The sequence below is a fragment of the Phaseolus vulgaris genome, chromosome 3 (genome assembly GCF_051622355.1).
Source record: "Phaseolus vulgaris cultivar YP4 chromosome 3, ASM5162235v1, whole genome shotgun sequence".
Lineage (NCBI taxonomy): Eukaryota > Viridiplantae > Streptophyta > Magnoliopsida > Fabales > Fabaceae > Phaseolus > Phaseolus vulgaris.
Genome location: NC_143500.1, coordinates 42,105,077 through 42,132,069, shown reverse-complemented (window position 1 = coordinate 42,132,069; position 26,993 = coordinate 42,105,077). Strand labels below are relative to the sequence as shown.

The 26,993-nt window shown below is 33.5% G+C and overlaps 4 protein-coding genes and 1 non-coding gene across 12 annotated transcripts; all 5 read right to left on the bottom strand.

Moving 5' to 3' along the window:
- Positions 1-1,265: 1,265 nt before the first annotated feature.
- Positions 1,266-3,500, bottom strand: LOC137805637 (uncharacterized). Its single transcript, XM_090300152.1, has 3 exons — positions 3,282-3,500; positions 2,323-3,185; positions 1,266-1,404 (listed from the first exon to the last, which is right to left on the bottom strand). The coding sequence occupies exons 1-3, from the start codon at positions 3,498-3,500 to the stop codon at positions 1,266-1,268; spliced, it is 1,221 nt and encodes a 406-aa protein (XP_090156278.1).
- Positions 3,501-5,929: 2,429 nt separating this feature from the next.
- TRNAT-CGU (transfer RNA threonine (anticodon CGU)) lies at positions 5,930-6,001 on the bottom strand. Its single transcript has one exon. It is a non-coding gene; the product is annotated as a tRNA-Thr (tRNA).
- An 828-nt stretch (positions 6,002-6,829) lies between these two features.
- LOC137807702 (protein LONGIFOLIA 2) lies at positions 6,830-12,295 on the bottom strand. The gene is given in 7 exon segments (XM_090299489.1): positions 6,830-6,975; positions 6,977-7,760; positions 8,288-8,438; positions 8,563-10,512; positions 10,862-10,932; positions 11,305-11,838; positions 11,944-12,295. Coding segments are annotated over 6 exon segments (3,129 nt in total). The 5' UTR covers positions 11,450-11,838; positions 11,944-12,295; the 3' UTR covers positions 6,830-6,947.
- A 3,778-nt stretch (positions 12,296-16,073) lies between these two features.
- LOC137807701 (Galactose oxidase/kelch repeat superfamily protein) lies at positions 16,074-23,027 on the bottom strand. Of its 8 annotated transcripts, none has more exons than XR_011080574.2 (12): positions 22,504-23,027; positions 22,070-22,219; positions 21,652-21,819; positions 21,117-21,269; positions 20,820-20,972; positions 20,247-20,411; positions 19,967-20,137; positions 18,908-19,091; positions 18,603-18,813; positions 17,617-17,881; positions 17,340-17,485; positions 16,074-16,484 (listed from the first exon to the last, which is right to left on the bottom strand). XR_011080574.2 is itself a non-coding variant. In XM_068608459.2 (11 exons), exons 1-11 carry the CDS (start codon positions 22,691-22,693, stop codon positions 16,423-16,425), a joined length of 1,872 nt encoding a protein of 623 aa, XP_068464560.1. In that variant the 5' UTR covers positions 22,694-23,027; the 3' UTR covers positions 16,074-16,422. The 8 variants fall into 8 exon arrangements, 5 of the variants coding, with proteins under 5 accessions (XP_068464560.1, XP_068464561.1, XP_090155614.1 ...); XR_011080575.2 differs by having other exon boundaries at positions 16,074-16,478; XR_016519114.1 differs by lacking the exon at positions 16,074-16,484 and adding an exon at positions 17,106-17,240.
- A 2,567-nt stretch (positions 23,028-25,594) lies between these two features.
- Positions 25,595-26,299, bottom strand: LOC137807700 (Nucleic acid-binding, OB-fold-like protein). Its single transcript, XM_068608458.2, has one exon. It carries the CDS (start codon positions 26,121-26,123, stop codon positions 25,704-25,706), a length of 420 nt encoding a protein of 139 aa, XP_068464559.1. The 5' UTR covers positions 26,124-26,299; the 3' UTR covers positions 25,595-25,703.
- Positions 26,300-26,993: the final 694 nt, after the last annotated feature.

Below are 26,993 nucleotides of genomic sequence, written 5' to 3'. Positions count from 1 at the left end.
AGAAAAACTGCTAGATTATCTTCAAATAAAATATTTAGCAATTTCAAAATATTTTTTAGTTTTTTCTTGATGAAAAAACTATCGTTAAACAAGATTATGAACAATGTGACATGCAATTTTATTATTATAATTATATGTGAACAGTATTATGCACAACTTTCGCAACAAAACAGTAACTAAATATTTAGATACTAAAAATAATTAGTAACTATATTAATTAAATTAAATATCAATTTAGAAATTAAAAAATTATTTATATATAAAGTGGTTATTATTTATAAAAATTTATAAATAGTTTCTAAATTAACTATCTAAGTTTTAGCGACTAGAATTTTAGATTCTAAATTAGTTTCTAAAAGACTAATAAAGACTAATTTAAAATATAAAGGAGAAAGTAATTAAAATCTTTGTAACTAATGGTTAGATATCAATTTATAAATTATTTTATAAATTTTTATTAATAATAGAAACTACTTTAGATACCAATGATTTTTTTAATTTATAAAATAGTCGCTAGTTTAATCAAATAGTTTATATTTAATGATTTTTGTATAGTGTTTACCTTGTCGAAGTTGATTTGATTTTTGTTTATTAGCAATAAAGAATTAATAAATATGAACCACTTCGGGGTGATTCAACCCTTATACAAATTGCACTTTAACCTCCCCCTACCTCTCAAGAAACACCTACCAAACAAATAAAATCAAAGATTTTTTTTTATCAACAATAGACAAATGAATTAAAGAGGACACTTCAGAGGTGTCACAACCCTTATACAAAGAAAACTTACAAAACAACAAGCACAAATACCTAGGTTCATTTGGCTCTTGTTTTAACATAACAAAAAAGAGTCTAAAACTAAAGAGATCACCTACACAACAGATGAATACAAACATCACCAAAGAACAAGGTCACACACTCAAACAATCTATGTTTAACAACCTGCTACTAAACCTGAAAACACCAGTGCCTAGGCTCCAAAAAAACATCAAAAAAACACCATAACTACAACAAAAAAACAACACCAAAACTGCAGTAGAAAACCAACATCTATACAACATAAAACCAATGTCTATGCAACAGAAAAACAACACCAAAGCTGCAGCAGAAAGACAACATCTATGCAACAGAAAAAAAAAAGCACAAAAAACCATAACAAATACCTTTAAAACTATCGTATGGCTGCATCTTGACTCACCACCCTGCCCGAAAATTGTACTTACATCTTCTTTGGCCAAAAAAGAATCAAACAACAAAGAACTGCATCATCCGAAACCAGCAGAGGACCTCCCACTTGTGTTTTTCCTTAAAAAAAGCAGGTTCCACCAGCGTAAACCAGCTCTTCTCCGTCCATCAAACCTGTGCTCCACAAACTGGCTCTCATCCTTCCTTTCATAGGACACTCTTAATGCAAATTAGGGGATTTAAATGTCAATAAGAAAAGGAGTAGTTAAAAGCATCCATCCTATGTTTCATCCAAAGCCATGTTTTTAGTTGTGTCATTTGGAAAATCTCTTTCGCGTTCACCTCCTCCCCTTGCCTAAAAACAATCTGGTTCCTTTGTTTCCATATACACCACACAACTGCCGCACACATACCTTTCCACACCAGGTTTTGTTTGAGAGATCCATAAGGTAAGACGAAATTCTCAAAATGACTCCTCAAATCATTGTGTTGGACAAACTTAATCCCAATCCATCTAAAGCATTGAACCTAGACCCGTTGAGCAATGATACAACCAACAAAAAGATGTTGCGAGGATTCATCCGAATCTTGGCACATAACACAATTTAAAGGGGTTAACACCCCTATTCTAGATAAACTCGTTCTTGTAGGAATCCTATCCATGAGGGCTCTCCATGTTGTTGTCAGTACATTTGGAAAAGCTTGTAGATATATACTGATACATTTCCTCTTCTTGTTCCTCTTCCCATTGGAACTATTACAAAGTAGACTTTAAGCCTAACTCAACCCTATAAAACCGGCTCATAAGGTGAGGTTTGCACCCACTTATATACAATGAATTGTCCCAATTTCTAGTTGATGTGGGATCTCCAACACACCCCTTTCACGCTGAGACTGCCAACTCGTGCGTGGGACAACATATTATGAGTGATCCGATAATGGCCCGATAGCGGGTGGCATGATAGCCCCAACAAACACTCGCTAGGATAGGCTCGATATGACTTTGATACCATATTACAAAGTGGACTTTAAGACTAACTCAACCCCATAAAATCGGCTCATAAGGTGAGGTTTGCACCCATTTATATACAATAAATTGTCCCAATTTCTAGTCGATGTGGGATCTCCAATAGGAACATAGCCCTCCTCCACCCTAGTCGCCACCTCCACTCTGAATCCTCCCACCCTCCTACCTTTGCTACCTTCTTCCCTTGATCCAGCGAAAGGGAATACATCCTAGGATACTTAGATAAGTGGGAACCACCACCACACCAAGCATCCTCCCAAAATCTAATCTTATCCCCACCTCCCACTTTCCATTCTAATGCACCTCGAAACCAATCCTCTTCCCTATCCTCATCGCAACTTTTACAAAGGTCTCTCCACCACCATGACTGGTACTTCAAAGGAAGCTGATAATGTCTATGCATTATGCCATACTTAGATAAGATGATATATTTCCATTTCCCCTTTTCTTCTCCCAAAAGTCTCCACTTCCACTTAGCCAAGAGGGTTGTATTAAACTTTCTAATATCTTTAATGCCTTGTCCTCCCTCCTCCAACAGTTTACACAGGTTCTCCCAGCTCACCCACAAGATAGAGCTTTTCTCCCTTCCCCATCCCCAAAGAAACCTCCTTTTGATGCTAATAATTTTGCTATGCACCACCTCTAGAGCTTTGAAGAAGGACAGATAGAAGAGCGGTAAAGACGAAAACACCGATTTCACAAGGCAAATTCTTCCAACAAGAGATAGAAAACATCCCTTCCAAGCACTTAGTTTAGAACTAATTCTATTTATCGTTGGCTCCTTTAACTGCTTCTTCCTCGGGTTACCTCTTACTTCTAACCCGAGGCATTTGAAGGGAACCATCATAAGACAACAGTGTAAAGATTTAACATAAACTTCAAGGGATTGCCTCGTAACGTTAATACCTGTCAGCTTTGATTTGTAGAAGTTGATTTTCAACCCAAATGCAAGTTCATAACACCTAAGAATAGCCTTAAGAGAGAAGACATCGGAGTAGGAATCTTAGCCCAAAAAAAGAGTGGCATCCGCAAATTGAAGAATACAAGTATCAACTTCATCAGAACCCACCTTCACACCTTTGAGCAAATTAGCTTTAGTCGCCTGTCTAACCACCCCAACTAGGCCTTCAACAACCACTAGAAAGAGGAACGCAGCTAAAAGATCACCATGTCTTAATCCTCTCATAGGTTTAAACTCTGATGTAGGATTACCATTAACTAAGACAAATATCGTTGTAGACTCCAGACATCCCCTGATCCATACAATCCATCTACTGTGGAAGCCCATTCTTCACATCATATCATATAAAAAATTCCACCTAACTGAATCATACATCTTTTCATAATTCACTTTTAAACATAACCCACTCATCAAATATATTAACAAAAATAAAAAATCAACAACAACATCATCAAAACCAAACCAAGTTGATTTGATTTACTTCGATTGATTTACGATATCTTATTATTACAATAATTGAATGTGAACAATATCCCACACAACTTTACCTTGAAAACGTTGGTATAATCTACATCAATGTACTAATAAATAAATAATAATATATATATATATATATATATCATTTTAATTGGCAATTATCAGGTTGCAGTGTCCTTTCTAAAACATCAGATGTATGTGCTTAAACATTAGAATATGCATCAATGTATATATCATCAGTTCAATCAAAGTATACATTTTTTTTCTCAATTTCTATAGTCACATTTGCTATAAAATCTTTAGTGGTATTGAATCACATGTCATCACTATTTCATGTCAAAGAGACTTGTTACTGTATTCATTTACAAAATGTTACTGTATTTTGTCAACATCGGTTGTTTAACAACTACTATAAACAATGTGTTATAGAATTTATATTTTGTAATAATACATTCTCTCAAAACCTGTTTGCCAACTAATTATTAATTATTTCAATCAAATTCAGCTTGCAAAAACTCATGCATGTATTAGCAAATTATTCCAACCATAATAGGTAGAGAGTGCATATTAATTAAATTCTATTACAAACAATTTTAACTAATAAAAAAATATTTTAATTAAAATTTCAAGCACAATAAATCATTTAATTTTATTCAACGGACAAATTTTCTTAGAAATTCATCTTTATCCTGAAAATAAAAATTTAACTTCAAATTAATTATTGTTAATTCATTAACTTTATTTATTAGCTACTACATTTATTAAATTTTTTTAAAGTTTAAATAAACTGACAAAATAGTATGATAGAAATTTCAAACACAAATTATTGTCCTGGTAGCATAAATTAGGTTCATTTTTCCTTTTATTGTTATGATTATACTAATAATGATAACAAAGAATGAATTGTATAATATTATGACAGAAATAATGTGATTCTGTTGTACTTTAAGCATATATATAATATAAACATAGTGGTCCTATTTATTCTTACTATTCTTTTGTGTGGCTAGGGAGTTGAACTACTTAGAACTTGAGCATATTCCATATAGAATTATAAAAGAAGAAAAAAACATATGGTTATAGGTAAGTTGCATGCACTTTGTAGGCGTGCAGATGAGAAGAGTACTATTTGACTACAAACAAAATCCTCTACTCCAATCAATTCTTGATTATGATCAACATTAGATAGATAAGGGGACCACTCATGCTACTTCCAATTCTTTCTTTTCTTCCTCAAATTGGGAAGAGAGACACATATAACATTTTTTCTTTCTTACAGATAAAGAGAAACATAAAAGCTCAAATAACTTTAGTAATTGCTTGGTTTTACCTAACAAATTTAGACATGCATCTGATCAGTGATACAAAATAACTAAAATATCTTTTGTAATTTTTCGAAATCTCTTTTTTTCAATATGTTATCGGATTTTGTTTTGAATATATTGTTTTTTTCTGAAAAATGAGATTTTGATTTTCAAATTTCATTTTCATAACACAAAAATCTATTTTAATTTTTTTAGTATATATTTTTAATTTTTAATTATGAAATGAGAGACAATAACTCAAAAGTTAACTTAGTTGCAGATCTAAAATCATTGGGTATAGGAAGCAATTGACAATAACTTTTTGGTCAACAATACAAGAGTCCACTCTATTAACCATCCTATTCAGTTTTTCATGGTTTTCTTTATACATTTTAAGTAATGATTTTTTTTTTCAACAAAAAATTAATGAATTAAGATAGATATTTTTGGGTGTCTCGATACAGAACCAAAGTCTATACCACCTAACTATTTATTCCAATAGCTTACAAGTTTCAAAATGGTTAAGATCAAGACTCATGGAACCAATAACTAAAACATCTGCTACTACCCATACAAGCATAATTATGCAGCAAAAAAACATACAGATTTATGCATCAAAATTGTATTTTAGTTTAACCAACACTATACATAAAGCTCACCATGTGTGTATATGCTACTACCAATCTAACCATAACTAAAAAAGTGTTTGACAAGACTTTTGCATTATCCGCTATTACATTTGTTCTCCATGCGAAAGATGATTGAGGTCTTAAAGAGTTGCAAGACATTCCACAAATTCTGCAATCTGATTGATGTTCAGGCTTTGCAACAAAACTGTATAGCCTACACACAAAAAACACCATACCTCCCTCCTTGGTGGCCATCACACAAGGAAATATCAGTACACCTTTACGCTATAAGGAACCCATAAACCAAATCTCCAAAAACTCAAAAACCACCAATATTTTGGTAAAAAGCCTTCGGCGAGGATCGAACTCGCGACCTTTCGCTTACGAAGCGAACGCACTACCACTATGCTACGAAGGCTTATTTGATAAAAATAGTTCTACACAATATTTATAAGTTAGTTTGTAGGAAACTAAATATAAAACAAAATCTGAAAATCAGCCCAAATTTACACCATACTTCTGGTTGTTTTTTTTTATAAATATTTTGTGTACAACAGCAACATGTCTGTATTTAAGAGTTATGCAACATATTCAAACCTCCTAGTTCTAAACCAACTCTAAGATTTTTATTTAATATTTACTTAATAAAACATAAGCACATTGGTTTATTTATGTCTTTCTTAGTCTATATAGCAATTATCTTCCAATTTCTCCACTACCTTATTTTTCATAAATTAATTTTATCTTTTCTTTAACCGTTCAACTCCCAAAAAAGCATATAGCAGCATTAGTTATTTTGAGTTCCTCTACCCAGTAAGTACAAAATTCAGTGAAGTTGATTCTATACTACATTTTGCATTATATGTTTTTGGATTGATGACTACGAACTATTGAATGTGACAAGTGCAATCAGGAACAGTATTCTGATTTCCATGGCTTGGAATTTGGTTTACCAATGTCTTTCTACAAGAATGTAGCGATTTTATAGTAAAAAGGAGATGCACATTAGCCCCTTTTGTTGGCCTAGAACATGAATTCTTCAAGAGACATGTGCATGGCATTTCCCAGTTGTTTTCTCCACTTTCATTGAGGAATGCAACTTCTAGTATTTTCAGGGCACGGAAATTTGTGGCCTTACAGAAGACAACTCAACATCAGAAGCCAAAGTTACAACACACATGTTTCACCACGAATTTTTGAGAATACTTATGATGTAAATCCGTGTTGAAGTTACTTGCTTCACAGGTTAGCAAAAACAATCAAAGCTCTTAATCCTTAAACTTTCATGGCTTGATACAAAAAAATCATTTGTAATTGTAGATGAACAAAATGATGGATTAGAGATTGGCAGCAAATGGAATGAACTACTTTCCAAATAGCTTGCTGTGCCTACTGTACCTTCAATCGCAAACTTTCATCAATCACAAACTCATCAACTAAGTCCTTAAATATCTGCCTCTCAACATCCAACACAACCCCGGGTAATTCACCAGGGAAACATGTCCAGTTTTCTGAGGGATGCATCACATATTCCTCTAGCATACTTTTCAGACCATCCCCTTCATCTTTTAAACTGCAATCTGGCTTCACATAATTAAGTTTTTGTATCTCAAAGCAAAGTTCTTTAAGAAGCTTTTGTGCAGTGACGAATTTCGTTGCAAGTCCATCAGGCTTCAACCATGGCTCACGAGAAGAGCCTAGCTTTGTACCAAGAATCTCATTCACAGTATCAAAGATGAGCTTCCTGTGCCACTTCTCTGTATTTAGCTTTCTATAAGCAATTTTTCCAGCGGTGCCCCCTTCTTTTGAAAGCAAACTACTTAATTTGGTCTGCTCCAACACAAGGAATAACTCAGGGTTAATGGGATGACCTGATGAGTGATGTTGAAATGTCAGCAACTCAGAACTCAAAGCTCTCAGTAGTAGACCTGAAGCCAACAGTATTTCAGCAATATATCTGTGGTCTGAGTTTGTATTTTCACAAAGGGAAGCTATGTAATCGATTCTAGTTTCATCATGACTTGAGTTTAGCTGTCTAAGCTTTTGAATAAGGCGACCTATGCTTTGCAATTTCTTGTGGTTGATCTCTCTATATCTTCTGTTGTTAACGAAGAGGTCATCTGCAGGGCTCCACTGATCTGTATGATAATTTTCTTTAGATTCTTGAGCGTTGTCAACTGCAGAATTTGAGCTTATAGGTAAATAGTCTATGGGAACGAACAAAATATTCCAAATTAAAATTTCTTTCTCTAGTGAATACTCGCTTCTTCTTTTTTTCAGAAAATAAGATTATGGCAGGAAGAAAACATAAAGCTTAAGGCACCTTGAATATGATGCTCATCATAGTTGCCTTTGAGAAAATTTGATATATGTAAACCATTTTGAACGTGACTTAATAAGGATGGCTGGAAACCAGAAAAATCAGTGGCTCAAAGGAGTACAGTTATGCATCATCATCATATCTATGTAACAAATTACTTTGCCGTCTTTGTACGATACAGGCATGGTCAACTCTAGTTGTGGTCAATCCATCATAAGAAAAGGATTTTCAATCTCTTACATGAGGTAGCATTTCAGATAGAAAACGACTAAAACTTCTTTTAAACATAAAGTTGCAATCAATCTTGAGGATGAACTGACTGTCAAAACCAATAATTTGTCTTTTTTAATCTGACTAATTACATGTGGAAGAAAGAAATATCACCTTTACAAGAATTGGATATACTCTTTACTGGCGATGGCATACCGAATTTGTACACTGAGACATCGACAACTGATCCAAGACTTGGATGATCAGAGGCATGTGTTGCGAGTTCTGCAATTGATTCATCCTCATCCCACCTCAGAGTTGATTTCTGCAAAAATTAAGTAAAATTTACATATCAACTGATAATTGGAATATATTACTGCCAAAAGTTTTAATTTTCTCATAGTTTTAATCAGAAAGATTGAAGGCAAAGAGATCATCGTAGTTCTAACCTTATGCATGGATCCTGAAACTAAATGCTCAATAACCTTCCTAGATGGGCATTGGCTATCAATAATTTCAGCAGATTGTAAACTGCTGGTAACTTCAATATCCATCTTTGAGTCGAAAGTGATACTGTCTGATTGAAGAGATACTTCATCCCACTGGCTACTTAAACTTCTCAGTTCGTTGCTAGTCTCACTGAGTCGGTCATCACTGCTCTGTGAATTATGGACTTTAGGTCTCAGTTTTTGACTGGGAGAATCTGGGTATGTTGTCTGCTTCAAGGACTGCCTTCTGGGATTATTTGAATCTGATGATGGGGTAAGAAGACAAGATTGCTTCTCCGATTCTAACTTCTTCTGTTGCATTCTTGGGCTAACAGATCCTGAATTCTTTACTGAGTTTGGGCCATTTTCTTTTGGAAATTGTGTAGACCTTGGTTGGGATTGTGTTGATTTTATAGTCTTCATACTATTTGCTTTATTTTCACTAAAACTGATAGAAGCATCCTTGGGACTGTTTCTAGGAGACTGATCTTTTGCTATTTGACTGGAAGCTGTCCCTTTTTTATCATGTACGTGTACACCATCACTATGAAGTTTGTGGGAATAAGAAAGTTCATTAATTGGAAAGACCGAAGAAGTAAAAACTCCAGTTTTCTCAACAATTTTTGCTGGTTTCATGATCACTATAGGTGACTCTACAGCAATTGCATAACCAGATTCCCAGGCTGTTTCCTGCCTCATAGAATGCTGAATTGAGGTCGAATTTAGTTCATAGTCTCTTTTATTTCGAACAACATCTGAAGCTTGTTCTTCTTTTCTGGTCTCTAACAGACCCTTTACTTGCATTGTTTCCAATATCCGTTTAAGTGCTCTGAGATCCCTTCCAGATTGTTTAAATTCAAGATCCTTCAATCTATTCTCAATCTCGCTATAAACTGAAGGAAATGAATCTGGAGTTCTTGCTACAGGTTTTATGGCCCTGGAAGTTAGTTTCTCAGAGCTTTGGTTTCCATCCTGCTGCTTCCATGGTGCAGGTTCAATGGGAAACCTTGTACTCAAGATTGGTTTCACAACCAAATCAAGATTCTTGCATTGTGGGGAAGTCATCTCTTTCTCTTTCAATGGGACTTCAGGGAAATTAGAAACTCGAAGTGGTCTAACGAATCCATTTTTCCCAAACTGACCATTACCTTGAGTTGAGTCATTTTCACTAAAATTTGAGTTAGTATCACTAGCCTCACAGGATTCTGGCAATGTTTCCAAACCCATTAATTTTGCTACAATACTAGGTGACCGTCTCTGGGATGCTGAAGGCTGTCGTAGACTAGAAATGTTGTCATCTGAGGTGGAGGTACCACCTGCATTGAAATTTTTTGAGAGGTTACTGGGTTTTGAATCAGAGCTGTTTGAGCGCCATGAACTTTCCCTACTGTCCAGTGAAAGTCTAGGAAGCTCTTTTAACTTTTGTGGACATTTCAAGGTGTCATGCGAGTGAAAAGGTATCTCACTTGTTTCTCTTCCATCATAAGAAAACCGAGGAGCATCCTTAGGAAGTTCTTTAGCTTCAACATAACGTCGAGGTGTTTCTCTAAGTTTAGCAAGGACTCGCAAGGACTCCTTTAGATCAATAGGAGTCTGTTTTCTATCAACAGATTTAGACACCTGAAATTGTCTCGGGGAATCCCCTTCTATGGACATTCCTCTGGCTTCCCCATATATAGACTCCTTCACCTCATCCCTCAGGTCAAGAGATGGACATCCTAAATTGGGAGAGGTACTTGCTTGGTTCATAACTGGGTCCCTAATAGGAGTTTCAGGAAAACCAACCCTGTCAAAGGGAGCATCTGCTTCAGCTTTATAGTCCGAAGAGGACATTGATGATGAACAAGAAGAGAACGAGGTTCTTGATGATTCAGCTGAAATTTTGTGCTTATCAGTCATACCCCTCATATCCTGCAACAAACTCACCAAATTGCATATGTTTAGTTCCATTCAATTACGCGCACTTCAGACAAGATGGTAGTTTCAGCACATTGCAGACACAGGGTAAAAACAAAATTTAAGCCACTAAATTAGGAAGAAACAAACAAAATCGGCAAATCCTGAAACGATTTTCAGAAAGATAACAAACAACCAATTCTCGGCCTTTTTACAACTGACACCAGTATATAGTACAAATTTACTGGACCCAAATTTTGATCTGGTAGCAGAACTTCCATTCCTCAAATTGAAATATTATTCATGAAATTTTGAAGCGTAAAACAGTTGAGAATTTGTGAAACATGTAAAGGAAGGTTCTTACTGCTGTTGATTGCTGCTGGTTTATGCTATCAGAACCTCTTTCCAGGCTGTCATAATTGAAGTGAGAATTACCTTTGACGAAAACAGAAGCGTTAGATTTGTATACTCAAATGAAATAAATACACAAGACCAAGAACCAACACTGAGTGGTGCAAAGGTCATGAGCTAATTATTTTATGGAGACCGAACCAACTACTGTATACAAAGTATCGAATGAAATTCAAAAGGGAAGAATGCAAACAAAAGGAGTTGAAACCTAGGACTAAAACATGAGACTAGTATCCTTGTGACAAATCAACCATTAAGAAACAGCACTAGTGATAAAACATATGAGATTGATGAAAGGAACATAGAAAGAAAAAATGAAAAAAAGATCAACTTATGAAAGCCACGCTGAGAAACTAAATTTATTGAACACGTGACCAACAACTACCAAAGGATTACCTGGAGGAAGCCTCTTCTGGGTAATGCGGGGAGAAGATATAATGTGGTGACGATCAAAGAGGTGGAAAATCCCAGTCATGCATCCTATCTGCTTTTTTAAATCTAGGCTGTCATCTGCTAAAGAATGCAAGAACTTTGCTGCCATATCTACCTCTTCTTCTTGAATTAAACTCAACTTCTCAACTACCACAATCAATTACAATTACTCCCTCTTCATAAAAGCTTCATCATTTGTACTCCAAATCTACTAACAAGAGAACAATGCGAAGTTGCAAACCAAGCTTGCAGATTCGATTAAGCAACAATTAGTACAACACAGAATCCAGTAATTCAGACAGCTCAAAGGGTCCTTAGTCCTTACCATCCAAAGAATCAATCCATTGGGCTTAAAGATATAATTGAGCCTCCTTTGCTCTCTAAAGTTTAGTCCAGTCACAGTTCATAAGACAACTACAAGTCAATGGAGCAAGTCTCCTCGTCTATGTTTTGCAGTCCCATATGCAGCATCCGCAAAGAGGTTGATTTCCATCCTAGCTACACATAAACAATGTAATTGCTAAATTACAGGGCTGCACTAAATATTTCATGCAAAATATTCTCTAGTTGATTTCATCAAATAATATAGAGTTGGTTCCTTACAAAATATGAAAGAGAGGAAACTTTGCCGACAGTACTGCCTTTCCCAAAATTTTCAAGCAGGAGTTATTATCATTTGGGTATTGGTTTTACCAAAAAAAAGGAAACAGGTAAATAAAAAAAAGAGCCAATGCTCCTTAAAATTTGCAGACAGAAAACGCATTGGAAAAAATTCATACACAATAGCTTGAACCACCTAAATGAACTAGTTCCAACATATAGTGCAAATGAATTTCTGCAGATCCAAGAAGAGTTGTCTTAATGTTTCTCCTCTGAGAACAAATGGAGAATCGTGAAAATGGGCACCCAATCTGGTCAGAGCTGGGTCAGAAAGTCCATGTCTTTTGTTTTGGTTATATAGTATTTTCATTGTAAGAAAGACAAGAAATTTGAGAAAAGTTGAGTGGGTCACTTCTGTTGTTCTCCTCACTGAGATACGACTACCCTTTTTACTTCTCTTCCCCGACAAACTAGGTTATGGTACCATTTGCTTAAAAAAAAATATTTGATAAAATTTTATCTCTTAACTATTAAAATAAATAAAATTTTAAAAAATTATTAAAATGGATAGTTATATTAAAGTTGTATTTACGAAATATTTAGAGTGAATTTTCATATTCGTTTAATCGATATAGAAAACAATAATATAGCTAATTATGCTTACAAGATGCTGAATGCAAATATTGTTTCCCATAATAATGAGAGAAAAGGAGTATATAAATAATAAACATGAACATTATTTTATACAATAAATAGTTTTGGAAATTCAAATTAACTCCAAACTCATTCTAATATAACTGCCAACGTGAAGGGACTGATATGTAATAACCACAATAATATTTTAATCACATTCATTAAATAATTTGAAGTTGTGGCGTAGTACTTTGTTTCTAATTGAAGTGGTGATCCTTTGAAACGACAAAAATTTAGTTTGAAAATAATGAAATAAAAAATTAAAGAGGCTTTTGCTCCAAGGTTGCACGGAGCAAGAGTGAAAGTGACGCACGTGGGCAGCCATACCTTTTCTTTGGATCTCTTTTTCGTCGGACTCCTCAATGTTTCACATTGCATGCTATTTTTATTAGACCTTTTAAATTTTCACCCAAGAAGAAAATTAACTTATGCTTTCTTCTCCATCTTTTTTATTTCAAATCCTCTTTATAAATTTCAATTTCTTCCTCTTCTCTATATATTTTAGCAATTCATTAATTTTCACTCTCCTTTTCCTTTCTATAATATTTTTGACATGTATGTTGGAGGTGGATGAAACTTTGTGTAGTGAAGAACATGGTGGAGGTCAGTATTGTTTAGCTTAGTGAAGTAGGAATACAAAAGATGGAGGTTGCTAGGAAGCTTTAATGGTAGAAAGTAAGAAAAAAAAACGAGAGTGGAGCATGCTGGGATTTAGTTTTTTTTAACTAAACACAATAATTAATGTCTACTGTTTTACAATTAATTTCTTCATTGTGCTTGTTCACAAAATATTAAGTAGCCTTGACTCATTAATTATGTAATTTTCTCTCACACTAATCATAAATAGATAGGTTAAATATATTTTTATTTTTATGAAATTATTTTTTATTCATAGTTCAAAATTTAAATCTTATATTTAAATCTTATGAGTATAGTAAAAAAAATATTGTACTTATAAAACTTTAATCCATTTCAATAGTTTATTTATTACAAATATATAAGAGATCTAATATTTAGATCAACGAAAAACAAATTTTACATGACGAAAAACCTATTTAATCTTAAATAGATTTCTTATAGTAGATGTAGACTTGCTTTATTCATTGTCTTATTAACTAAATAAAGAAAGAAAAAAAATAACAATAAAAAAAATATTAAGAAAAATTGAAATTTTTAATTTCAAATTTTCATATTATTTGTTGGAGATTTCACATAAATTAGAAATAAAAATATTTCATAATACATAAATAAATAACTCTAAATTTCATATTATAAATCAATTTTATAAGTTTAAGTTATATTTAAACTCTATTTTTTAATATAATTTAAAAATATAACAATTTATCTTTGGTGTGTAAAGGTCTCCCGCCTTAACCTGCGCCTTTGGAAAGACATTGAATTAGATAATGGTATGTGCATGCAGGGCATGAAAGAGATGAAAGAGTTTGCATTGATTGAGTAGGGTGGAGGAATTGAAAGTGACGGTGATCGTAAATATGGTGACAGAAAAATAAAGATTGAGCAGATGAATCCAACCCCACGTTCATAAACACCAACAAACCTATCATAATCATCTCTACCCCATATTCCACCAAACATTTATTACCTTTCTTGTAAGACCCTGCTCCACCAATAATACTCATCTCTGCACTCTACACTCTTCACCCACTTCGATCAGACAAACAATTATAGCCAAACCTGCATTACTTTCTCCACAACTAACTACCAATATTAACTATTCCAATCCAATACCCATGCTTGCCTTATCACGAGGGAAATCCAACATTATTTTCTCTTCCTCTCACAAGGGTGTCAAGTAAAACAAAATTTTGGATATTTTCCTTTTGGGTCTAGTTTTTTTTCCTACGACAAGAATTATGCAGTGAGTCAGAATAATTTGGCTTGTGAAGATTAAATATAATTTGTGTTACATGAATCCTCTCTGCAATATATACAGGAGCAAGTGTGCAAAATATAATTAGACTTGGTCTGTTTTAGTTGTCTAGCCAGATCAAATATTTAGCCTTTATTATAATTTGCAACACAACTTAGAAACTTAGACTCCTATTAGATGCAGTAAATAGGTACTTCTCCCAGTGAAAGGAGAATGTCAAGCTTGTTTTAATGGAAATTTTATATTCAGCTCGATTTGTCACACTGTTTGGGATTGTGTAGAAGATACACAACGACGTTACGGATTGACAGTGGGGCAATAAAAGACAACATGGTACCCCGTGGCAGTCTTTTGTTTTGTGACCCTTCTCTTCCTCTGTATCTGGCATTTTATATTCTCCACAAGCAATTAATACTGAAAAAGATAATTCCTCGTATAAATCACTACACAACAATAATAAAACGATACCGTTAACATAATTTGGCACTGCCTTTCAATGAAATATTTAGTGACAAACGTTAGATGATTAAGTAAACCTCCAAAGAGGCTAGTCAATAAAGTTTAGATGAACCCCAATATGGTTATTGAACTGTCAGGTGTGCAAATTAGACAGAAAATCACCGACTAATACTATGTTTTTTATTTAATGAATTGGATTAGAAGACGCCAAAAGAGCCTGTCCGGTATCACTTCTAACTTGGATTTCTGGTGATTTTTATTTACCAGTTGGGAATGAAACATACTTGTATTGTAACTGTCATGTTGCTGCTTGAAGAATGAAAACATATCAAGTTTGTAGACCACGGAAAGGCATGTTTGCGAAATAATGAGTATAAACACTGGCTAGTACTTTGAAATTCTTGCAAGCATATTTAAATAGAAATTTGAATGGTAGACGCTATGAGCCAAACACTCCAATTACAATAGACACCTTGAAAGTGAAATAAAAAAATAGGCATGATAAATTGTATAAAATATTATAGGAAGAGAGGAATTGAGAATAGAAATGAAGTAGAGAAATGTTCATGAACATTTTTTTAAGGAGAATGGTGATTGGTTGGTTTAATGAACTGCTCAGTTGTCATTGCAACTACCCGCATAAAGATGACAGCAACAGTGATGAGAAAACCAAAATAAAAAGTGTTGGAATGCAAAAGGCAACCGCACATAAAGTTGAGCTTCTATCACCATATAATCAAGAAGCTTAAACTTCTGAAAGGTGCCATTGCCCATACTTTGCTTTATGCTTTTCATGAAAAAAATATACGATAAATGAACTTTTCAAGTAGTCATATGGCTAAAGAAGAAATGAACTCAAATCCTGTCAAAACAACAGATAAATTGGAATACGGATTCTTTATGCTTCAGTGCAGTAAACTTGGTGCTCAAAGACAGGGCGCCAGATTAACGCCGACAGATAACAGTGCTAACCTTAACGTTATTACACCTCACAGAAACACGAATGCCTGAATTCAACTTCAGAAAAATACATGACAAAACAAGAGTCCTACAAGATGAAAAAAGAACAACATAGTAACTCTTGAGCTTTGCAATTTAATAGGTAAATCTGCATTTGGAAATAATATTGATGCCCAGGCACCAATAAAACAAAATTTTCTTTCCATGCAATAAATGAAGACAGGCATGAACGTAAATAGATAACTCAGTAAAATAGAACTGCTTCTATCACTACCTAAACCTAAAAGTAATAAAGGTTTTGTTCAATTAAAAATTCAGACCAAAGGGTGTCAGTGAGCATATAATTGTATATCCCACCAGTGGAACATGTTAGCCTATATCACCAGTCAGTTATATTGACCTCTATGGTCACCTTGAGAAGAGGAATGTACAAATGCCTAGCAGACAAAGTTATCACCAGCCATTATCTTCTGTGTTCAAATTAATTTTGCTGCTTCGCTGCATTCTCTTGTTGGAGTTGTGGAATCCGCGGCTGCACCTACCATTCATGAAAAATTAGGGTGCAAAAACATTGACAAGAAAAAATAAATAACATCAAAATAAAATAGAAAATGCTCTGTAACAGAAATCTATTCTTTTATACCATATTCTTAAATAACACTTCCCTTCTTGACATAATACCCCCTTTTAACATTAATTATTTTGAAATCTTAACTCCAAAAAAATAACACTGTGTTGCATATCAATATAACACATACCTTAAATGCACGATCAACATCTAGTATACAGAAAAGAGCATTTTTTTTTTCAGGGAAATGGGCATGTTCCGTACAACAATGGAAAACTTAATCCAGCTTTCCAGGTTCTCGGCAATACAAAAACACATGTGAAAAAAAAGAGTAATGCATCCACCATCAAAATAATATCTCCTTATGCAAAAGGGTCATGGGAAGTGAGGGAGTGGAAAGAAAGAAAGAGAATTAGAGTGAAAAGGAAGATTGTTAGGCTGAATTGAAAGAAAGTGAAAATGAATGGAAAGATGATTTTATCTGTTATTAATAATTTCATTTATTATTTATAATATTATTTTAGAAAATAATTATTATTGTTAGAAAAAAACACTCAGTCGATTATGATGGCCTGTCATCCCATAATCGATTATGTATACAAATAACTCTTAAAAAATGTGTCGCATCCTCCACACTTCTCCACAAGTCAATGCAGTTTCTTCTCATTTCTCACCATAATAAGATGATTTACACCGTGGAGCCCACTAAACTTTCTTAGGAAATCACTGCAAATCACCAGTTCCAAATGCTCACCATGAGCACAAATTCACACCCTTCTTTGCCAAAGTAAATCTGTTAAAACAAACAGATCTTCAGGGTCTCACCTCTGAAAATATGCCTTCACGTAACAAAAGATTTAGTGATAGTTGATTCATGAGTTGGTACTAGAGTTTAAAGCCTTTGACTATGCAATCTAGTGTTCAATCCTTGTCCTCCCATCCGTCCAATACAATTGGGCCCAAATAGGCATCTAGCATGAGATGGTATGTTAGATCTAACAGTTTAAATTTTTGGAATTGTAGCTTTATGATTGAACCCCCCAAAACAAAGTGATTTGATGAAAACATATGAAAAAGACTAAGTGGACCAACGACTTCATACCTTGATTTGACAGGCAGAAAGCACTCTCAGATGCAGCAGGTTTCTGAAATTCAGTGTTGTAATTTGGAGCATCAAATTTTGTATCATGTCTTGTAACTTCGAAGTTGGAAATTAGCACATTTGTTTGATCATTTGTTTGCACCTCATCTTTGGAACTTGTCACGTCATTTGCTTTTTTCAAGTTTCCACTCAAGGATATGGGTGTTTCATGTTTTTCATCGTTCTGATTCAAAGCAGCAGCTTCTGGTTCTGGGTTGGCAGAAACCTGCAGGACAGTCATGGATAGATATAACTATATATAAAAAAACTTAAAAAAAAAAACCACCCCAACGCTCCCATGGATACAAAGTTATTCGCCTAACATCGAATAATCTGATGAGATTCATATTCTCATTTCCCAACACAAGATGGGATGATCTTTCAAACATGTACACAATTAAATCCAAGCAAACGAACTATCACTTAGAAACTGACAATGTCTTATCACTGGAAAGTTATACTATATATAAAATTGGATTTAACCCATGGCAAATTGGCAAGTAAGGGAAAACATTATAATTGTACAGATGTCCCAGAAATATATCAAATGAATTGCATCAGCTACAGTTCACATGGATCCTCAAAAATCAGAAAGAAAAAACTCAACACGAAGTCACAGAAATGCATCTTCACTAAAGCAACATTTGCAAGAAACATACATACAATATCCTTAAGAGAATAAAAATTTGAAAATCAGTATTTCATGCAGTATATACTCTAGGTTGCAGCAGTTCTAGCAAATTTTAAGACAAAAAAAAAACAAGATAATACGAATGTTAAGATCAACTTCCTTTCAGTAACAAAGCTCAACAGAATCACTCAGTCAGTTTTTTTCTGAGAGTAGTTCGATTGAGCAATCTAACAGGTGTAATTAGAGAAAAGATAAAGAAATCATTACTCATGCCTTTCTCTATAATTCTAAACAGAAATAGAGAAAAAAACTTAACCTTATGGGTATCAGAGGCATCGGCAGTCATTGGGTTACTTGACATTACCACTGGAATGGGTTCAGTGCGGTGTTCATGAGATTCTGAACTATCTCCACAAAATGCTTCTTGGTTTTCCATTTGATTTTGCTTAGGTAATTTAGGAGTCTTTAATTGGTTAGAGTGTGTACCATTCGAGACAACACCATCAATTTCACCAAGAGTCCTTTTCCTGCTTTGTGATTTAAGCATAAGTTGAAACAAACTTATATAAAAAAGAAACTTAATTTAGTAACATGTTGGGGGAAGGACTCAGGAAGACATACCTACTGGTAGTCTGAGCAGCTGAGTACAGAGTGTTTGGCTTGTTTAAAAACAGTATTCCACGAAGAGGCTTTCCATCAATAACAGTTTCAATAGTATATCCTTCTGAGATGTTCTCAGTGACCTTGGCTTCAAACATTTTCTTTCCAGGAGGTAGGGATTGATTTACTGGGATATTTAGCCTACCTGCATTTATGATAGTGGATATTTATCAGTCCATAAGTGGCACTAAAATGTAAATAGTCATTTATCATTTTAATTTTGTTTGTGCTCCTGGCTCATAAATAATGGAAATCCAAAACTATTAGAGAATCATTATTTTATAAATCACTGACTCGCCAACTTCCATAACTACAATCCATATCTAAGATTAATACATAGTCGTTGCAAGCACTATATCTTCACAAACACAAACTTGACTAATTGAATCTCACGGAGAGTACAACAAGGAACACCAATTCTTGCTGCCTTAAACTTAATTAGCCAAACTACACAAATCTTTAAAAGTGAGCCCCAACAGAACCTTGAAAAACTTTTTGAATCCAACATACCATGATAAATTTTTAAAAATTTACAAAAATGGGTATGATAATATGTACAAAATAAAACAAGTATAATGTATCATAGTCAGGCAAAGGCAACCAACCATCTAATATACATATCAGCATTTTATAAAGGTACAATATGGATCTATCTATCCATATATCATAGTTTAAAACCATAGGGTTTTATTACCCACTTTGGTAGAATGGAAATAGGTGGAAAGAGTGAAAAAATGTTGCTTGTTTGGTTGAACGGAAATATAGTGGAATGCACTGATACATTTCCCATTTATTTCCACCAATTTTCATTCATCTTCCTATCTTTTTCCTTGTTTTTCACTTTCACCACTTTATCAAACACCTTTAATTTTCACTTTAATTCTAGCATATTTGCATTCACTTTATTTCATTTCCATCCACTCATTTTCTTTTCTCTCTACCAGATGGAATCTAAGAGAAAAATTAAACTTTACTATCAATGAATCACAAACTTTATGTATAAAGACAACAAATTCATACTTGGCTGGCTATAATTCAACACTGACATGATCTGGCCCATATCAGAACCCACACCATATCTTACTAGAACTTGATTTTGGCCAGGATTGGGATTTTGTTCTTGGCACTTCAGTTTCAATTGCTTCCTTAAAGATAACTTCTCTGGTCTCTGTTCACTTTCCCGAGCAATCCCTAAAAGGCAGATATATATCATAATTGATAAGAGATACTAGAGAAATACCAGAACCAAAGGTTATGTTATAAAATTTAATAATAGCAAATAAATGTCACTTTGCTGAACCTGTATATAGGTAATACATATCATCCAGGGCTTCAAGACTTTTATTACAACCACCTATGAATACAAGAACACCCCCCTTGAAAGGGTCTAAACAGTCACCAGCCACAGAAAATCTAGCAGAAGGACCATTGGTTGCAGATGTAACATTTGTCCAAACACCAGTGTCTACAGTTAGTAAGAAATGAAAGATTATATGAGGAATCAATTACCATATACATAACAATAGTCACTGAAACAGTAATTTTGGGAAAGTTGGAGCAAGACCCTACATTAATTTATAAGCTAAAATGACCAACGTGAACTCTCATCATCTAAATGATTGAATATCTTCTGAAGAAATGTCAAAAGCATTTGGCACCAATGAAATGTGCAGAAATAAGTTTGCAAACAACCTGTCACGTGCGGTGCTGCTCCACAAGGACTAAATTCTCAACTTAAAAAGTAAAAGTTATAAAAGCCACAGCAATGGCCTTCACAGTAAGGTTCTATTTTAATTAAACAGTTAAACCACAGTACAACACAGACAAAAACTCAAAAGTGAAAAAATATTCGTATAAGCTATAAAGAACATACCAATATCAAGCATATAAAGGTCATTATAGAGATTTTGGGCATCTGTAAATCCCCCAAAAACGAACAAGTTCTTGCCAAAAGAAACAGTCGAATGACCAGCTCGAGGAGGCAACAATTGGCCTGATGCACTCAGCTCCCTCCAGATTAAAGTATCTAATAATTACAGACATTTCAAAGAACATCATGATATTCTGAATAAAGATCCTTTATTTTGCACTACTATTGTACATTTTATATTTGTAATACAGATATTACAATTCAGTAAAATTAAGAGAAAAAGATGGAACAGATCGATACCAGTATCAAGGATATGGACATCAGACAAATAATAATCATGTCCATCTTCACCTCCTATTACAATAATTTTATTTTTCCAAGATGAACAAGAGTGGCTATCACGAGGAGACGGTGGAGAGCCTGATGTTGTAGCACACTTCCAGACAAATGTCTCTACAAAGGAATTATCAGCATAACTTATATGCAATCATTAATCAAAAGTAACAGTCAAATTTTCAATACAAATGCAAATGTGAAAGCAAAATAAATGAGAAAAGAACTAAAATGCTTTGACACCCCTATGTCTCCATGAGTAATCAAACAAGTGCCGTCTCATAATTCACAACTGAAATCATAATAAGCCTCTACAAGCAAGCCATAAAATATATGATTATGCCAAGTTCAGATATGTTCTCTCAAAAATAATCAACAAACTTGGAAACACTATCAATTTTGCCACCATCACCGATATGAGGTCTCATTTAAATATCAAGGGAATAAATCATGCAGGGAACTAACTTATCCCATAACGGGCATTATGATATGAGAAAATCACCTGTATTTAATATGTAAAGGTCGTTGTAGTAGACCTCATTATTACTATCTGAAGATTTTCCACAACCACCAAATATGAATAGGCGTTTTCCAACAACTGCTGCACTATGACCCTCACGTGCTGGTGGCCCTTCTCCTCTTATGGTGGGAGAAACCCATGTATGCAACGCTAACATGATTTAACATCAGTGAGTCAAATAGTAAATAGATAAATAACAATCAATTAGACATAACTGCATAGCATTCTCAGATCTTAACTTAAGCAGTAGATTTCAATATCAGTGTCCATCAAAGGTCCGGGACCACATCTGTCCCGGCTTGCACATAGACCATTGATTCAACTTGAGCTAAAGAACATACATTATGGCTTTTGGATGCAAAAAAGGGTGAATAATTTAGATATGAGAAAGAAGACTCACAAGTGTCTAATATGTGCAAATCCTTGAGAGGATTCATCCCATCTGTACCCCCAAACACAAACAGATTATCACCAATGGCTGTGCAAGTGTGGCTGTCCCTAGGGGTAGGTGGGGAGCCTTTTAGAGTAGGTTGGCTCCAAGTCTGCTTCACTGCAAATCACAAATGGGGAATCAGAAAATAAACAATACAATACGATTTTCACATTATCTTGCCGGCCAGAGAGAGCCCTAGAACAACAACAAAGGCATAAAAAACTGAAAAGTGTAACATAAAATAATACACTCTATACAAACATCGAATACGAAACAAGTATCCATTTTTCAGCTGCACATAACCTATCAAATGAAAACCAAATAGCATTTTCCAACCAGAAACTCATCGTGACATCAGGGCATGAAGAAAAATAATTAAATAAAAGAGTGGAGGCAGTTACCAGTGTCAAAGACATGAACTTGGTTGGTCTGACAGTTATCTTTGCCGTATCCACCGAAGACATAGACAAGTCTGCCACCTTTGACGGCGTTGCAGGTGTGACCCCACCTCTTCCCTGGCCCATACACCTCATTCCCACCTTCACCACCCTCTGTGCCTATCGCCTTCACCTCAACCTTTTCCCACCTCATTTTCGACGGTACAAAGGAATCAATTTTTTCTCACCACCCCAATAAAATATAATTTTAAAAACGAGATTTTTCCGATTTTTTTAATTCAACAATATGCGAAGAAGAAAAGGGGCGAGGGTGAAATCAAAACAGAGGAAGACGACATACATGCGAATGGGGAAAAATTTGAAAAAAAAAGTGTCAAATCAAAGGAATCAGAATGAAACTGGTTTTTAAGCCGATAAAGCCGAGCCCAGTAAAAAAAATTAACCTGAGAGATGGAGTGAATCTGAAGAGGGATAGATAGGTATTTGTGTAACACGTGGACTATTTTCGCTCGTTTGATGAATTTCCTCTTTGAAACATGGCAAGTAAATTAATAATAATAATCAGTAAATAGAAAATTCTAGAATGTAGGTTTCAGTTTAGGTTTATAAAATAAAGTTTGTTTAAGAAAATCCAAAGGGTTAAACTGTGTGAGATCCTAGACATTCTCCTCATGTTAAGAATCATAGATAAGAATTGAATATTTATATTTGATTTGATAATAATTTAACAATATAAGCTTTGATAAGCTTAATAATAATAATAATTATTATTATGATAGATTTTGAGATTGTTTATAGTTTTACCTTTTTTATCAAATATTTTTTGTATTATCAATACAAAAATATATGTGCTTTATTATTATAAATTTGTTAGTTTTTTATAATTGTTATTTCAAAAGTTATACACATTTTAGTTAATTCATTTATTTTTTATTTGGCCAAATCTAAAAAATAAAGTAAGACAATACATGAATTATTATTTAATTAAAAATAATTATATATAATAACTTTATTAATTTTTATAATAATTTGAAATTACATTAAGGATGATGACTCTTCATTCTTATTCTTGCTGTGGAAGCGTATTATTATTATTTAAAAAATATATTTCAACTTTTTTATTCTTTTTCTTTCTGTGTTGTATCCATGAGCAATCATTTATGTCCACTTATTATGTAATTGAAGATTTTTCCTTCTGTCTATTTTCTTATATTAGGTTAAGTCGTTTTTCTAATTATAATTACAAAGTAACGTTAGTAATATATATTTTTATGCAAATTTATATTATTTAGTAGAGTGGACATTTTGTTATTCTTTTCTTGTATATTTTCCATATCTCATCTATTTAAAATTTTGAATGTTTATTACCACATTATTTTTTTTAAATTAAATAAAAATTTGAATGTGATATATATTAATTAGGATTAGTGGAACATATTTTTCTCTAAATTATAATATGTCACTATTTTTACCATTCAAAAATTTTCACGCATTTTACCTTCATAACTTTCACTTTTCACACATTTTTACTAACTCACTAAATATTTAACTAAGTGGGATATATAATAAAAATTAATAAAATGGGGACAAAATAACAAGTTTTGTAAAACTTAAAAAAAAAAAAATATTACATGTAATAATCTGTGATTCATGATTCTCCGTGTTTTTTCTCATAATATACATGATTTGAGATTTTTTATTTAATTAATATAACTAAAGAGAATTTATTCTATTAAAACTAAATTCATCGATAAATATACAATGAGAAATGAAATTTTCAATAATGTAATCAAATTTTAAATAATTTATGTAGAAAAAAAACCTACATGCACCCAAAAGAGTTTGAATAATTTTAAAACTATATTAATTTAATTTTTTTCCTCTAAAATATGTATTATGAAATATAATAATTACAAAAGAATATTTTTGAAACAAATTAATTTTAAATTAACTAATTATATTTTATTTAAAATCACTTTTAAACAGAAATTCAATTAATATCTCTTATATTAAATTATATCTAACATTTTATTTAAAAAAATATATAAACTAAATTTTAAAATATAGTTAGACATGAATGACAACCACAAAAGTCACTCGCCCCTAATGAGGTTGTCTTCCAAAGTGAGTTGTTAACTTTCTGGTGGATTTTCACCACAGGAGTTGTTAACATTAAAAGACTATTTTGCTTCTCAGGAGCAGTGAAAGATATAGAAACGTGAGGTTCATAGCATGATTAATTTTAAATTTTTAAGGTTTGAAGTGTTGGAATAAAAGGTTATTATCATTCTTGAGTACATAGCAATTTGTGCTACAGAAGTGAAGTGTGTTTTGTATAGGTACTTACTCATTTTGACTTGAGCTTCACTTCAACTCTACAGGAAGATAAACCTGCAGAACCAATTTTCATGAACCAACAAAATCAGCACCTTTTATATGAACATTTATCTGCTGCATATTCTTATCAAACTCACCCTTTCTCTAATTCTCGTCTTTAAATTTTGAAACGAAAAACAAGCAGATGATTGAGAGGGAGGCTCTGAACTATGCACTCGATGAGGATTCTTTTATGTTCACTTTGCTTGTATCTAAGTGCAGTTTGGGTAATATCAGTATGCATAAGGTTAGTAGTTGTCTTGGCAAGCTCTGAATTTGAAAGATTAATAAACTTTTACCTCTTAAATTTCTCTTCTCACTAATTCACCTAATAAATATTTGAATTGAAGTTGAGCATAATCAGAGAACACAACTAAAAGTAGCTAAACAAACTAAAAGTTTTGCATCTTCCCACCTATCAGAAAATCTTATTGCAACAATGAATGACCCTTGGCAAGTCATAAACTAAAACCATTACATAGACTAAATTGATTAACCTTCACAATCTCAAACACTAGAACAGAAGCTTCAGTTTATGCAAAAGAAACCCAATTTCATCACAAACACATCACTGGAGGTAAAAAAGCACCGGTCTGGAACCGCAACATCTTATCGCAATGACAGTGTTTTCGAGGATTGGGAATAAAAAATACTGCCCACTCTAACAACAACCAATAAGACAAAAGTGATTCAAAAGAAGAAATTAAAACGAAATTGATTGCAGCAAATCAAAGAAGCATTATCATTACTTTCATGTTTGCAACTTTTTATACAGCAACGACTATGCATGCGTTGTGTTGGTGAATTTAACAAACAGGTTGTGGGTGTTAAGAGGAGGTGCTGGAGCGGAGCCTATAAACGATGCGTCCTTTGGAGGAGTCGTAGCGGCTGACCTCGACCTTGACCCTGTCGCCCGGGAGGATCCGAACGTAGTTTTTTCGGATTTTTCCGGAGATGTAGCCGAGAATGAGGTCCTCGTTGTCGAGGCGCACGCGGAACATGCCGTTGGGGAGGGACTCCATGATAAGGCCCTCGTGGACCCACTTCTGCTCGCCGGACTTGTCCGCCTTCACAGCGGTCGGGAGGGTGGGCACCGCCGGGATGAGCGGTGGAGGGGGGAGGAAGGAGAGGGTGCGGTGGAAGGGTGGGAGGGTGAGAGGGGAGAAGTTGGTTCGGAAGGATGAGGAGGGAAGAGCGTGGTGAAGGATTGGGGTGCGGAGTGAAGTGGGAGTTGACGAAGTGAACATGTCGAAGCTCTGAGAGTGGGTGTGATTGGTACAGGTGAAGAGCGAAGATTGAAGAGTGAAGAAGGAGAAGAATGAAGAAGTTGCGAGTGAATTTGAAGTTCGCAGATGAAGATATTTGCTTGGTGCTGAGGAAAATGGGGGTTTTGGTGGGATAAGGTTTAGGCTTGGCCAAGAACATTAATATATGGAAAAAGATTATTGTTTTTTTATTACATTGATTTCTTAATTTTCTTTTCACACAAGTATTTTGGATAGAATATTATTTTAGACTAATGGACTGAAGAAGAAAAATGTTTATTATATATAATTAAAATGTATAAGTTGTAACTAAAAAATTAATACATAGTTATATTATACTTGGATTTTATCATAATTTATGATAAATGATTTAATCTATAACATAAGGTTAGGTTAGTTTTAAGTATCAGGTTAAGAAGACTAAGTATATGTATAAAGATAAAAAAAAAAAAAATACTCAATGGTTATTTTTATATATCTTTTAGTATGATTTTATAGGAATCAATAAATATAATAAATTTTCTTAATTTTAATAAAATAATTCATTTCTATTTAATATAATAATTATATGCGTAAATTATTTAAAAAAATATTATAAGAACTGGATATATAATATCTATATCTATATCTATATCTATATTATTAACAATGGGATTATTTTTGTAACTTGTATATAGAATTCCTTACTATTTTACTTTTTATGTTCTGTAAGTGTATTTATTATTAATTTTAGTATCTATGAGAGAAATTACCCATAAGGAAAGATAAAAAATAATTTATTTTTATAACTGTTTTTATAGAGTTTTTTTTTTAAGTTTTAGTAATACTTCTTTATTTTAATAATTGTTTTCT